The sequence below is a fragment of the Piliocolobus tephrosceles genome, chromosome 14, assembly GCF_002776525.5.
Source record: "Piliocolobus tephrosceles isolate RC106 chromosome 14, ASM277652v3, whole genome shotgun sequence".
NCBI lineage: Eukaryota > Metazoa > Chordata > Mammalia > Primates > Cercopithecidae > Piliocolobus > Piliocolobus tephrosceles.
Window position 1 is genome coordinate 38,799,755 of NC_045447.1, and position 14,038 is coordinate 38,813,792.

Consider the following 14,038-nt stretch of genomic DNA (forward strand, 5'->3'; position numbering starts at 1 on the left):
AAGAGCAAGGAGCTGGTTGTGCAAACAGATGCAGGACTGACTGATGGATTGGTAAGGTTTCACAAGGCTAATGTTTGTGCTGGATTTTAAAAGATGAATAGGAGCTTACCAGACAGAGAAGGGCATTCTATGCAGCAGAACTGGCATCAGCAGAGATACGGGCATTTGTGCCAGAAAGTCAGTAACACAATGTGTTGGAAGCACTGTGTATTTGGTGAGGAAAGGGGGCTTTAGAGTGGTAAAGGTATGAGCTGCATCTTACTAAGATAAGTCTGTTGGAGGTGGGTTTGGAGTGGGTGAGGGATGGGGGATGATGGCTATATTGACATCTAGGGTTTATTTGATGCTTTCTGTCCTACATGCACTCCCAAACTTACTGAGCACAACTATTTTGAGGCCTCCAAAGGAAAGCTGCAGCAATGTTTATTATCTGTATCTGTCTTTATTCCCAGTGAGCCTATAGGTAGCTGCAGAGAGCAACAGGCTTCATGTCTGATTTTACAGAGATTCCATTTGGGCTGCACCAAATGGGAAGTAATCTTTTTCCTAAGTCTGCTAAAAGCTCCTTGCAGTGCGTGGTGCAGCCCCTCCCTCCTTCCCCAAAGGCTGATTTCAGTCAGCCTACATGACTCTTCCTTCTTTCCTGGAGAGTAACACCATGGCATCCCTCTACTAGAATACCTACCACATTTCCAAAAAGCCAAGTCTAGACAAAAGTATGGCACTACCACTCTAATTCAGTTTCTCCTGTTTGAAATGCTGTCTTCTATACCTTCTGCTCTTGTGGGCACAGAACTTGTGGGGAAGCCTGGGTAGTGGCTGAAGCTGTTAATGGTGTCAGCCCTCAGTGGGCCCAGCAGCACCTTTCCTGTTCAGCTTGTCCAGGATCCTGTTTCAGTTCTTTAAAATGTCATCTTACTTGGTTATTAAACTGACCATTTTAAGATCAAGTTTCATTTTCTCAGGACCCAAGGTTCATTTTGCCCCCTCCTTCCCTGCCTGTTTTCCAGCTCCTTTTCTCTATCCTGCACCTGTCCCCTATAACCACAGCCTGCACTGAGCACTTACGTGTCCAGCCCTGACCCCTGCCCCAGCCCTCACTGCTTAGGTTTGCTATCAGACACATTTTCAGGACAGCACTTCAGGCTCCTGTATTTAAAATAGAAAAAGTAGTTATACTAGAACTAATAAAAGTGTTTTTACTGTCACCAGACTTGGCTTTCTGCAATATGCAACAATCCCAGAAGTCCTTTGGGTGTCAGAATTGCACAGTGGCACATCCAGAGGGAGCCTGTGTAGTTGTCTACCCAGGTGGGCATGTTAGACCATAAGCCCACTGTTCTTGGGGGAATGACTGAAGGCTCATTTGCTACTCTGGTCACTTACTGACAGGACCTGTCAGCTTCTGACTCTTCAAAGGAGTCAAACAGACAGTCGAAGAAGGAGACATTTCAGGTAGGGAGCAGCTGTGAGGTCTGGCGTGGTAAACCTTGCTGGCTTGTTTAGATCCTAGATTTCAACCAAAATACTTAAAAAGTTCATCTAGATGGTAGCCAGTGCATGTACCAGCATAACTGCCCCAACGAGGGGGTGCAATGGCCATTTCCACCTGTGGCTTTAGAGGCCGACTGTCTTGGCTCAAAGCCAGCCCTGGCACTTGTTCTGTAATGTTGGTGAGTTGATGAACCTCTCTGTACTTCAGTTTCCTCATCTGTGGAACGGGGGTAAGAACAATATCTACCTTGCAGGGTTATCGGTGATGATTACATGAATTAATCCAGGTAAAACTAGTTTGAACAGTGCCTGGCACAAGTGTCCAATAAAAACTACTAGTATGTTAACAATTGGTAATAGTAATATCACCCTTCTCCTGGTTACCCTGATGTGTATGACACCAACCAGGCAGTCTTCTCCATCCTATTTTCAGGCAAAGTGCATGGGGCCCATCTCCACCTCCATTAGCTTGACCACAGCAAAAACTAACTTCACTAATAATGTAAGGGAAAGGCCCTTGGATTCGAGTCAGCCAGAGGTTCAAGTGCTGGATCTGGACAAAAAGGACAAGTCAATTTTGCCTCTCATCTGAAAAATGGGGATACTGCTCCCTGTCGTGGTGGCTTCCTGGTGTGGTTGGGAGATCACATGGGGTCAGGCATGGGAGGACTTTGTTAATGGCCAAGAGCTGAAACAGACATGAGGGAGAACACATTGCAAAGCCTGTGCAAGCACAAACCAGATCACCTGGCTCTGGGTTAGGCAGTCTCTGGTATGATGCGAACGGAAGCCTCTCCCTGGACCTCCCGGGAACCCATCTTGTTTTCTCCCTGCCAATGTTAAGGAGAGAACGTCTTCCTTTTTCTCCTGAAGGAACCTTGATATCTGGCACACCTGTGCCCGCATTATTTCCTTGCCTTGTCTGCCCATCCGTCTTCCTCTCCCCAGTGATGGTGGCAAAATAACTTCCACCTATCTCTTTTCTTGAGACAGGTTCTCACTCTGTCACCCAGGCTGGAGTTCTGTGGCATGGTGATGGCTCACTGTGGCCTCGACCTCCTGGGGTCAAGCGGTCCTCCTGCCTCAGCCTCACAAATAGCTGGGACTACAGGCATATGCTACCACGCCTGGGTAATTTTTGTATTTTTTTGTAGAGACGGGGTTTGGCCGTGTTCCCGGAGTGGTCTCGTCTCATAACCCTGGGTTCAAGTGATCCTCCCACCTCGGCTGCCCAAAGTGCTGGGGTAACAGGTCTAAGCCACTGTGCCCGGCCAACTCCCACCTATTGGTGATGGGTCCAGCTCCTCTCTGGACACTCATCACTGTAAGGCCTAATTTAGATTTAGGCTCTAGTGAGGCTTTCAGGATGAAAGAGATTATGAGACATGAACATTTGTAGCAATAAGACCACTCAAGTCCTCCCATAATCACCCCCCAGCAGCATTTGTCTCTACTATATTGGGACATTGTTTCAGGCTTTTAGGACAGCCTTCACCCCCACTCCCAGTGCCTACTACGTATTTTGAGCTTGGTAGATGCTCAGAGAGGTTTACATAATACAGTTGAGTCACTCAATCTATTATATCCAGAACCTGGTTTAGGTTTTTCGAGTATGACTAGTTTCTGGGTAGTAAAGACATAAGAATAAAAATAAAGTATCTCCTATGTGTAGTAATTTAGAATTAATGAAGTGTGCATTATCTCATTCCAGTAACCTGCTGTATTAATAGGACATGTGCAACAATTATTAAATCCTGTTTTACAGATAAAGAAGCAGAGGGTCGGGGGGCCATGAGATTTGCCCAAAGTCACATAACCTGTTTGAGCTTACCTGAATCTGACATTTCATGGTTACAAACCCAGGAATTTCTCCTTTACCCCATGCTGTGCTGGGAGCACTTTCCCATCTTTCTAGGCAAAAACATCTTCCAAATGGTTTACACAATGTAAATTACTAGGATCTTGTGTGAATTTCATGGGTAGGCTCCATAAAATTGGCCTTACCATGCCACCAAATGGAACTCATTGGGAAAACATCAAAGAGCACAGATGTCATGTGGAGAATATCAGTAACAACCAAAGAACCACAGATGTGGCAGCCCCATCTTCCTACCTTCGCCAGGCACGCTGGATGACTGCCGCTGCCTTGTTCTTTTTGCGAAACAGCTCTTTCCTCCTTCGTTCTCTCTGAATTATCTGCAGTCGGAGCTCTACAGGGAGAAGGTCAATATTCACACTCTGCCCAGAGAGACCAGGTACTGGATCAGTCTCCTTAGATACCTGAAAGTCCTTGGACAGGGTGGATGTCCCCAGCTTCCTGGCTTCTGACCTCAACTCCTCTGTGCTCTGTGGAAAATCTGAATAGAGCCCTCCTGCGAGCTTGGTTTGTGTCACTTTGTTTCTTGGTGTACGATGGTGGGGAGGATTCTGCCCAGCATGGACTGCCTCCCCCCGGGCACTGCCTGGCCGGCTAGAACCAGCCGGGGAGCACCTTCCTCCTTTGAGCTCTTGAGCGCGCCTTTTCTGGGGGGCACATTTGGCCTTGGGTTCTGTGTCATGCCGCCTGCTGGGCTTCCAGTGGCTATCGTGTGGTGGAAGGCTTGCAGCTGCCCGCCTGGAGTCCTCTCGTTTCTCATCAGGCCCAGCCACCCTGATACAGGAGGGCTGCTTCACGAAGCCTTTCCCCTTTGCACACCGCTGATCACCAGCTGTCTCACCTCTGGACTTCTCAACAGAGGGAACTCCTGGATGCCTGTTTCCATCACTGCCTTCATTGGGTCTGAAGTGGACACAGGCAGATTGGCCTTTAGAATATTCTCTGGCTGTTTCTTGGGGAAACAAAGAAAAAATATTGTCCAAAACTTGCATAGTAGGATAATTTTGCTAATATGTTCACATAAGATATTCAGACTTAGCCTATATCATTACCATAATAGTGGCAAATACGACTAGGAAAAAACTGTTTAACTTCTATTTCCAGCAATATGGTAGGTTAGATAACCTGAAGCCCTTCTCACGTTAACAAAAATAATGGATATCCTTTGGAAAGCACTGTCATGCCTTTAAGAAAATAAAGGAACTCTGGAGGCCAAAAACAAAGAGAAAATTGAAAATCAAAGCAATTAAGTGTGTGAGCTGATCCAGTGACTGTCTAGGCAGGTAATGGTGGTAGAGTGGGCAACAGATGGTCTTATTAAATATCTGGCTGTATTTTAACATCTATATAAGAACAGAAAATGAGGCCTTGCAGGAAGAAAGTTAACTGGAACCAAGACTCTACCTGAAGCCAGCACTCTTGAAGGGATATACCTTTTGGAAATACTCCAGATTTTAAAATCTGCTCTCCAGCACTTGGAGATGACAAGGAAGTTTGTTTCAGCTCAGGTTCTGGATGAGGTAAGGAGTCTCCCATAAGAATTTAAAACCAAAGTCTTCTTCCTCACATGGGCTTGGTATTCATTCATTCTCAATCCATAGGAGACAGTAACATAAAAACTGTTCTCAGGATGGAGATATCCCACGATGCCTCACAGAAGCAAACACAATATTGCTTTAGCGTGACATGCTCTCAACTCAGGCTGCACAAAGGGGTCCTCTGAAAATGACTAACATCTAAAATGAAAAATATGCCAGGCACAGTGGCTCACGCCTTTAATCTCAACACTTTGGGAGGCCGAGATGGGAATCATGAGGTCAGGAGTTTGAGACCAGCCTGGCCAACATGGTGAAACCTCGTCTCTTCTAAAAATACAAACATTAGCTGGGCATGGTGGTGTGTGCCTGTAGTCCCAGCTACTTGGGAGGCTGAGGCAGGAGAATCACTTGAACCCAGGAGGCATAGGTTGCAGTGAGCTGAGATGGCGCCACTGCACTCCAGCCTGGGTGACAGCGAGACTCTGTCTCAAAGAAGAAAAAAAAAAATCTTACTAAAACAGGCACGTAGATTATCCAGATAATGTGTTTTCAGAAACAGACTTTAAAATAACTGTTCTGGCTGGGTGCAGTGGCCCAGCACCTTGGGAGGCTGAGGCAAGAGGATTGCTTGAGCCAAGTCTGAGACAAGCCTGGTAACATAGTGAGACCCCACTTCTAAAAATAAAAAAAACAATTATCCAGACATGGTAGTGCATACCTGTAGTCCCAGCTACTCAGAAGGCTGAGGTGAAAGGTCACTTGAGCCTGGGAGGTTGAGGGTGCAGTGAGCTGTTTGTGCCACTGCACTCCAGCCTGAGCAACAGAGTGAGACTATGTCTCAATAATGTAAAATAAAATATTCTTAAGTGCCAAAGAGCTATCTAAACTATGCTACTCTTCATGTAAGAAAGAAAGGGATGGGCCGGGCACGGTGGCTCATGCCTGTAATCCCAGCATTTTGGGAGGCTGTGGCGGGCAGATCCCCTGAGGTCGGGAGTTCGAGACCAACATGGAGAAACCCTGACCAACATGGAGAAACCCCATCTCTACTAAAAATACAAAAAAACTAGTTGGGCGTGGTGGTGCATGCCTTCATCCCAGTTACTCAGGAGGCTGAGGCAGGAGAATCGCTTGAACCCAGGGGGCAGAGGTTGCAGTGAGCCAAGATTGCGCCACTGCACTCTAGCCTGGGCAACAAGAGCAAAACTCTGTCTCAAAAAAGAAAAAACAAAGAAAGGGATATAAGAAGATATACCTCATGAGTGAGCCCAGGTGATCGAGAAGAGGAACTGCCTAGGTAGCTGACGGGACTGAGAAATAATGAACTTCTGTTGTTTTAAGCCACTTAGTTTTGGGAGTGGTTTATTATGCTACAGGAGATAACCAACACAGATATTTATATCTATAAAAGAGAGGTGCTGTCTTAAAATATAAAATCCATGGTATTGACTTTGGACTGGTTGGTGAGCAGAAGCTGGGAAGGCAATGAAGAGACTGCTGGTGAAGGCTTGAAGAGCAGAGAAGAAATTGCTGTGGGAATCTAGAGAGAAGTGAACCTTGTTATTCAGTGACAGAATTAACTGGCAAAACTGTCACCTGCAGTAACGCAGAAGATAGAAAATATACCTAATGAAGCTGTAGGTACAGTTCAGGAGGTTTCCAGATGGAATGTAGAACAAAATGTCAACTGCTTTTTAACCTACGTATGACAAGGTATGGGGAGAAAGCAAATAAAATGAAGAAAAAACTGCTCCGTTTGCAAGCAAAATTTAGAGATAATGTAAAGATCCCAGGATGTGCTGGGTTAGAAAATAAAACTATTTTAACATTTTTATTCTTTCCAGCCAGCAAAAGTCTCATAGGCCTCAGCATAAAGATCAAATCAGGCCGGACACAGTGACTAACACTTATAAAATCCCAGCACTTTGGGAGGCCAAGGTAGGTAGATTGCTTGAGCCTAGGAGTTTGAGACCAGCCTTGGCAACATGATGAAATCTCATCTCTACGAAAAAGAAACGCAAAAAATCAGCCAGGCATGGTAGCGCACACCTATGGTCCCAGCTACCCAGGAGGCTGAAGTGGGGGGATCGCTTGAGCCTGGGAGGCAGAAGTTGCAGTAAGCTGTGATTGCATCACTGCACTCCAGCCTGGGTGACAGGGTGAGACCCTGTCTCAAAAAACAAAACAAAACAAAACAAAAAAAGTATGGTTGTACACCCTTTATTAAGACTCAAAAATATTTAAGGTGGTATATAATAGGCCTTCTCAGCTCGACAAAAGAATTTCTAAGAATCTCAAGGGCATTTTCCCACAGAAATCTGAGCCACTCAAATGAGAGAAAAGCTTATTTGAAAAATTATGGATGTGGCTTTTGAAATATTAAATGAATCCAGTCAGATTCACAGGAAACCCATGAAGTTTTTTAGATAATCGTATTATTGAGAGTACCACAAGCTTGAACTGGTGACATAGTTCAAATCAAAAAGAAGCCTCTGGGGCCCCAGTATCCTATAGTCAGGAGACAGGCTGAGAAAGCTACACAGCTGCAAACAGGGGCATTTCTTCAGAAAGGGAAGGACTTCTCAGAGAGCAGAGTCAAGAATTCAGGTAGCAGAGCCAAGAGCCATTGAGAACAATGGAATAGGAAGCCACCAGGAGTAAAATGAGACCCTAATCAAGGAATATTTACCTCAGAGTAGGGGCCCTGGTAAAATGTCACCAGCTGGCTTTCAGAGTTGCTATGGATTAATGGCTGCTATGTGCCTCCTTTTCTACCCCCTTTTGTCTACTGTGGTTATTCTGTTCCTATCTCACCACTGTTTGTTGGGTGTGGGGGAGTGGTGTTGATAATGTATCTTTTTGGCTGATTGATCTCTGAATCAGAAAGAGTCCCAGCTGGTGAACCTGAACCACATCTGATTCATGTCTTAAAATCCTAGACTTCAACTGTGATGAGATAATCAGGTTGAGATTTTGGGGTACTGAGATAGGGATGTATTAGTCCATACCTACACTGCTATAAAGAACTACCTGAGACTGGGTAATTTATAAAGAAAAGAGGTTTAATCGACTCACAGTTCCACCGGCTTAACAGGAAGCATGACTGGCAGGCCTCAGGAAACCTACAATCATGGTGGAAGGCAAAGGGGAAGCAAGCACCTTCTTCACATGGTAGCAGGAGAGAGTGTGAGCGAGGGGGTAAGTGCCACACACATTTAAACCATCAGATCTTGTGAGAACTCACTATCATGAGAACAGCATGGGGGGAAATCCACCCCCATGATCCAATCACCTCCCACCACGTCCCTCCCCGAACATTGGAAATTGCAATTCAACATGAGATTTGGATGGGGACACAGAGCCAATCCATATCAAGGGGTAAGAATATCTTGCATGCGAGAGGAATGTGAATAATCTGTGACCAAATAGGAACTATGACAGGTTGTTTAATAGCCAAAAATTCCTCCCATCTTCATATGCACAAAGGTGGAATCTATTTCTCCACATCATTTGGTCTGGGATGGTCTCGTAACTTGCTTTGATCAATATAATGTGTGCAAATTCTAGAGTCTATTTCTCAAGAGGTCTTGTGGCTTTTATCTTTGCTTTCTGAGAATGCTGTCCTGAGACCACGATGTAAGGAAGCCAGTCTAGTCTACTGGAGGATGAAAACCATGTAAAACAGAGTCAAAGAATCCCATCTGATAGCTTGCATCAATTGCTAGACATTCAAGTCAGTATATCTTAGACGTGGAATTCCACTGACTCTCCACCTGAATGTAGACACATGAGTGAGACCAGATGAAGCCTGTAAAGAAACTTTCCAACCAAAATAGAATCATAAAAATTAAATCGTTATTGTTCAAAGTCACTTCGTCTTTGTGTGGTTTGTTATACAGCCGTAGTAGACAATGGAAGCAACCCTGCTCTCACAGATCTTGCAGTTTAGTGGAAAAAATGACAAGTAAACCAGTAATAACAGTAAAAAGTGATGATCTTTATAAGAGGGAAGTATAGGAGAAGTATGGGAGCATATAGCAGGAAACTATAGCCTCCTTTAGTGGGGAGATAAAGGTTGAACAGAAGAAGCAACATTATCCCTGATATCTCAAAAATAAGGTAGAGGGAGTGGCATCTGCAAAGGCCCCAAGCTAAGAAAGAACTCAAGGAAGTTCAACATGGCTGTCACATTATGGGAGCTTAATTAAAGCTGGTTGGATGAATGAATGAATGAATATGTAGCAAAGCATCATGAGTATACAATCCTTAAGGATTACACTGTAAAGTTGATTATGGAATTATGTTCCAGAAATGTTTATAGTCATTTTACATATATATATATTTTGAGACAGAGTCTCACTGTTGCCCAGGCTGGAGTGCAGTGACACAATCTCAGCCCAATGCAACTAACGCCTCCAATTGTTGTGCTTCAGCCTCCTAAGTTGTATATACCACCACGCCTGGCTAATTTTTATATTTTTAGTAGAGATGGAGTTTCGCCAAGTTGGCCAGGCTGGTCTTGAACTTCTGGCCTCAAGTAATCTGCCTGCCCCGGCCTCCCAAAGTGTTGGGATTACAGGTGTGAGTCACTGCACCCAGCCTGTAATCATTTTATGTATACTTTTCTGTAGTTGTTCTTGGCTAGATTAATGTGTGGCTCAATAATAATAGTTACTGAAAACCTATGATGAGTTATGGGCTATAACAAGTACTCAACATGAATTATTTCTATCCATACACCTTGCGGTGTAGAAAATATACCCTCACTTCATAGCTATGGAAGTTAAGGTTCAAAGAAACAGGTTGAACTGTCCAAGCCCTGAATTCAGTAATCATGAAGTTCCAGAGCCCCCTTCTGAGAAAGTCCATAAGTTCAGGGCTATTTTCATAATACTACGAAGACATAATTTGCCTTTTTCACTGTGTTGGGATTTGCACTTAGATTTTGGGAAAGCTCCTACCATTTTCTAACTTCTAAGAGTAGCTCAATGTGTTTAAATTGCTTCATGCAAACAATAGGGTTTGTGCTACACACTTTTCCTTCTGGGAGGCTGGAATTTTAGCATATGCTAGGCAGAGGGTATCTACGTGACTGACTCCAGATAAAAATCCTGGAGTCCTAGGTTCATGTGAGCTTTCTTTGTCAACAAAAGTTTGTCTGACTGGTTGTTACAATTTATTGCAGAAGGAATTAAAAGTGTTGCGTGTGACTCCACTGGGAGAGAGCCACTGGAAGCTCGTGCCTAATTTCCTCTGGACATTGCTCCATACGCCTTTTCTCTTTGCTCATTTTGCTTTGTGTCCCTTTGCTATAATAAATCACAACTGGGAGTACAACTCTATGTTGAGTCCCCCTAGTAAATCCTCCAACATCACCAAACCTGGTGGTAGTCTTGGGGATGGGGATCATGGGGACCCCTGACACACAGGTAAACTCTAAATAGGATAAACTGCAAAAACCCATGCCAAGACGCATCATATTAAACTTCTGAAAGCTAATGAAAAATTTTAAAATCTTGAAAGCAGTCAGAGAGAAATGACATATTACCTAGGACTGTTGCTGAGAAACACCAATTTGAAGGACAGTGGATTTCTCATCTGAAACCATGGAAGTCAAAAGGAAATGGCACAATGTTTTTCAAGTGCTAAAAGAAAAGAACTGCCAACCACGAATTCTACATCTATCTTAATGATTCTTCAGGAATCAAATAAAAACATTCTCAGACAAAGGAAAACTGAAAGAATTTGTTGCTAGCAGACATACCCTTAAAGATTGGCCAAAGAAAGCTCTTCATACAGAAAGGAAAGGATACAAGAATCTTAGAGCATCAGGAAGGAAGAAGAAACAACAGGAGAGCAGAAATACGGGTGCATAAAATGTTATTTCCTTTGTGAGTTTTATAAATTGTATCTCATGATTGAAACAAAATTTATGACACCATCTGATACCTAAGCAATGATACTTAAAAGTGGACAAGATAAATGGAAGTGAGGTTTTCACGCTTCACTCTAAAAAAGAAAAGAAAACAGCCATACATCAATCAAGATGGAATCCTTAAAAATGCTGAAGTAACCTACAGGAAGGGAAAAAAAGAGAACTGAGAACCAGAGGAAACAAGTAGAACACAAATCATAAAATGGTGGTCCTAAGTGCTAATATAACAATTATCTTAAGTGTAATTGGTCTAAATACACCAAAGAAAAAAGCCCACAGTCCGTGGGCCAGCAGATGACAAAGGCAATACACCTACCATTTGGCCTTCTGGAGTTTGTTCCCTGCAAATCTGAGGAAGCAGACTGCTCCTTCTGGAGGGCTCTGCCTAGAGACCCTCCTGGAGATCCTCTGCTATCTCTTGGCTCAGGGCCTTGGGCCACGTTGCCAGCAGGAGGCTGCTTGCTGGGGGCCCGGCTCTGCCTGCTGGGTGCATCCTGGGTGCTGGGCAGACAGGGAAGGGACTGGGGTCTGCAGGAATCTGGGCTTCGCCTTCCTTTTTGCTGTTCTGCCTCCTTTCGTTTGTTTTCTTCCTCTCGCTTTCTGGAAGCAAAGTCAAAGAGGAAGAGGAAAAAATGTAAAGAGTATCACCTGCTCAAGTGTCTCTGTGTGAGATTTAAATTTTAAGAGGCGCTACTACATCACAGGAGATATTTGGAAATTTACATTTTCCAAGAGCAGTCTTTTCTCCAGATAAAATAAAAAGCATCTCTTTTACACCAGGCCTTATAGCCCAGATGATAGAGCTGAAAAGTTTATAGATCAGTCTTTGTGCTGTTGAGACACATGAGAGATAACCAGGCAACTTTTCTGAATGTGAACCATAACACATTCCCAACGGTGTGTATGCCCCAAGCTTGTGTGTGATCCCTGGAGCTACCTGTACCACCACCCGTTTTTCTCCTGTTTCAGAAGGCACAGCAGAATGCAACTGAGAATGACAGTCAAAGGGATAACCTTGAATCTGCTCTATTCATTTAAAAAAGCCCATTGGCAAACCTTAATGATCATATAAAAAGTCACTTGCAAAGTGCCTTGCCAGTGATTAAAACACACCTGTGAGTTGCAAATGCTGCCGTTAAGAGCTCTAGCTAATGAGTCAAATCCACTCATTTTACAGATGAGACCCAGAAGGTTGGGTGATTTTCAAAAAGTCACACATAAGTTGCTGGTGGCAAAGCTGGAACCCTTGGGTAGCAAGAGAACAGACAAGGGCTGGGGAGGAGGGGCCCATCTAAAGATGAGTAGCAGGGTGAGGCAGGTGGGTCTGATGTGGCTCAGAAAGGTAGCCCAGGCCCCTAACTAAGGACAAAGGGGCTGAGTTAGGGGCAGGATTTGTTTGACCACTGCTGTTAATTTGTAGGGATTCCCAAGGCAAAGACAGGAGGAAAAACACAATTTCTGAGTCTCTGTCTCTGCTGGGCACTGAAGATACAGAAATGACAACCACAGATTTCAGGTCCTCCCCTAAGGAATCTTCTACCCAGAAGGGGACAGCCAGGAAAACAAAGACCTAATTTATGATAGAAGAAATGTTATATTTTGTATTTATTTATCTTTTTAAAGACGGGGTCTTTTACCTAGGCTAGAGTGCAATGTGCAGTGGTGCCTTCTTAGCTCCCCGCAGCCTTGAACTCCTGGGCTTAAGCGATCCTCCCACCTCAGCCTCCTGAGTAGCATGCGCCACCACACCTGGATAATTTTTTAATTTTTTGTAGAGATCAGTGGGCAGGGTTGTGGGGGGGGGGGGGGGGGGCGGTCTCACTTTGTTGTCCAGGCTGGTTTTGAACTCCTGGCCTCAAGCCATCTCCCCCCCCACCCCCAGCTTTGGCCTCCCAAAGGGTTGGGATTATAGGCGTGCGCCACCACACCCAGCTGAAAAGGACTTTAGTTCTGTGCTCCTCACTCTTTATTGGCCTGAATCACCTGGTGTCTTGGTAATTATGGATTCTGACTTAGAAAGGCTGGGAAGAACTCAAGATTCTGCATTTCTAACAAGCACCCAGGTGATCCAGGTGTTGCTGGCCCTCTGGTCACACCTTGAGTAGCCAGGCTTAAGAGCACAGGAAAGTCTAACATGGACTGCTCACTATACCACTAGGTGGAATGAAACATACAATATGAAATGTGATTCTCCACATTTACACCAACTTTTTGTAAGGTCCACCTTGCTCACACATGAGCATGCCTTCTTTATAGGCAACCTGACAAGGTACAGGGCTAAGGATCAGACACAGAAGCATGAGACAAGGTGGAGACCCTAAGCTGCCAAGCAGTCATAGAATCCAGACTGCCACGGACTACGGCATTTGAAGCAAAGCTTATTTAGATCTCAAGGGACAGGAAAGCCCCAGCTGACAGATACCTGGGTTACACTTTGATTTAAAACCTTGTCAACTTGTTAAATTCCCCTTCTGAAGCTCTTTCCTCCTGTATGGAGTAGCCCCTGATCTGGGATCCAAGCTTGCTTATCTAACAGTTTTCTCCTGAGTCTCATTACCAAGAACATGGCCAGATGGGTCGTGCTAACTCCTGTACAGCTCTAGTGTTTTTATTCGACTCTGGTTTTGTGACATCTTTGCCACCTGCTAATGACTGCGGTCTACAGGCCAGCTGGACAGCCTGTCATCTCAGAACTTGAGATTCATATGGATGCGAGCAGGCGCCATTTCAGTGTGATCTCTCTGGGACAAGGCTGCTTTTCAGAACAAGGTGGAAGCATCTGGGTGGCTGAAGTACTGCTAATAGATTTAATAGCCTTGGTCCAGGAAGGCAGAGGAAGGGCTGTGCTTTTTATCAGCACCGATGAGCAGGGCTGTTTTAAGGGAATGATATTGGCTCATTAGACAGACACATGTGGGTGTCTGTCTGGGTTGTCACCTAAATGGATCTCACTGCCATTAAGGGGGACTCTGAGGTGATAAATTAGACTTTGTTATTTGAGCAGTCTCCTCTTTCTTTTTAGGAAACCAAACAGCTCCTTATTCAATTCCAAGAAGCCTCTCTATAGCCAGTCCCGGGGCAAACCTTATCACTGCAGACCTTTCTGGGCCTTTAAACAAAGGCAGTCACATGAGGAACAGGGGATCCAGCCTTTTAAAGTGGCCAGGACATCCAGAAAGCAAGAGGGCTTTGACT

At 44.6% G+C, this 14,038-nt stretch overlaps 1 protein-coding gene across 5 annotated transcripts in view; it reads right to left on the reverse strand.

Moving 5' to 3' along the window:
* The window catches only part of INVS (inversin), a 234,441-nt gene that overhangs the window by 42,428 nt on the left and 177,975 nt on the right, over positions 1 to 14,038 (reverse strand). For all 5 annotated transcript variants that reach the window (XM_023202710.2, XM_023202698.2, XM_023202696.2 and 2 more), the window contains 2 exons: positions 11,160 to 11,443; positions 3,608 to 4,322 (listed from right to left, as the gene is read on the reverse strand). In XM_023202710.2, the coding sequence (XP_023058478.1) occupies positions 3,608 to 4,322; positions 11,160 to 11,443 (999 nt within the window). The remainder of the gene's footprint in view (positions 1 to 3,607; positions 4,323 to 11,159; positions 11,444 to 14,038) is intronic.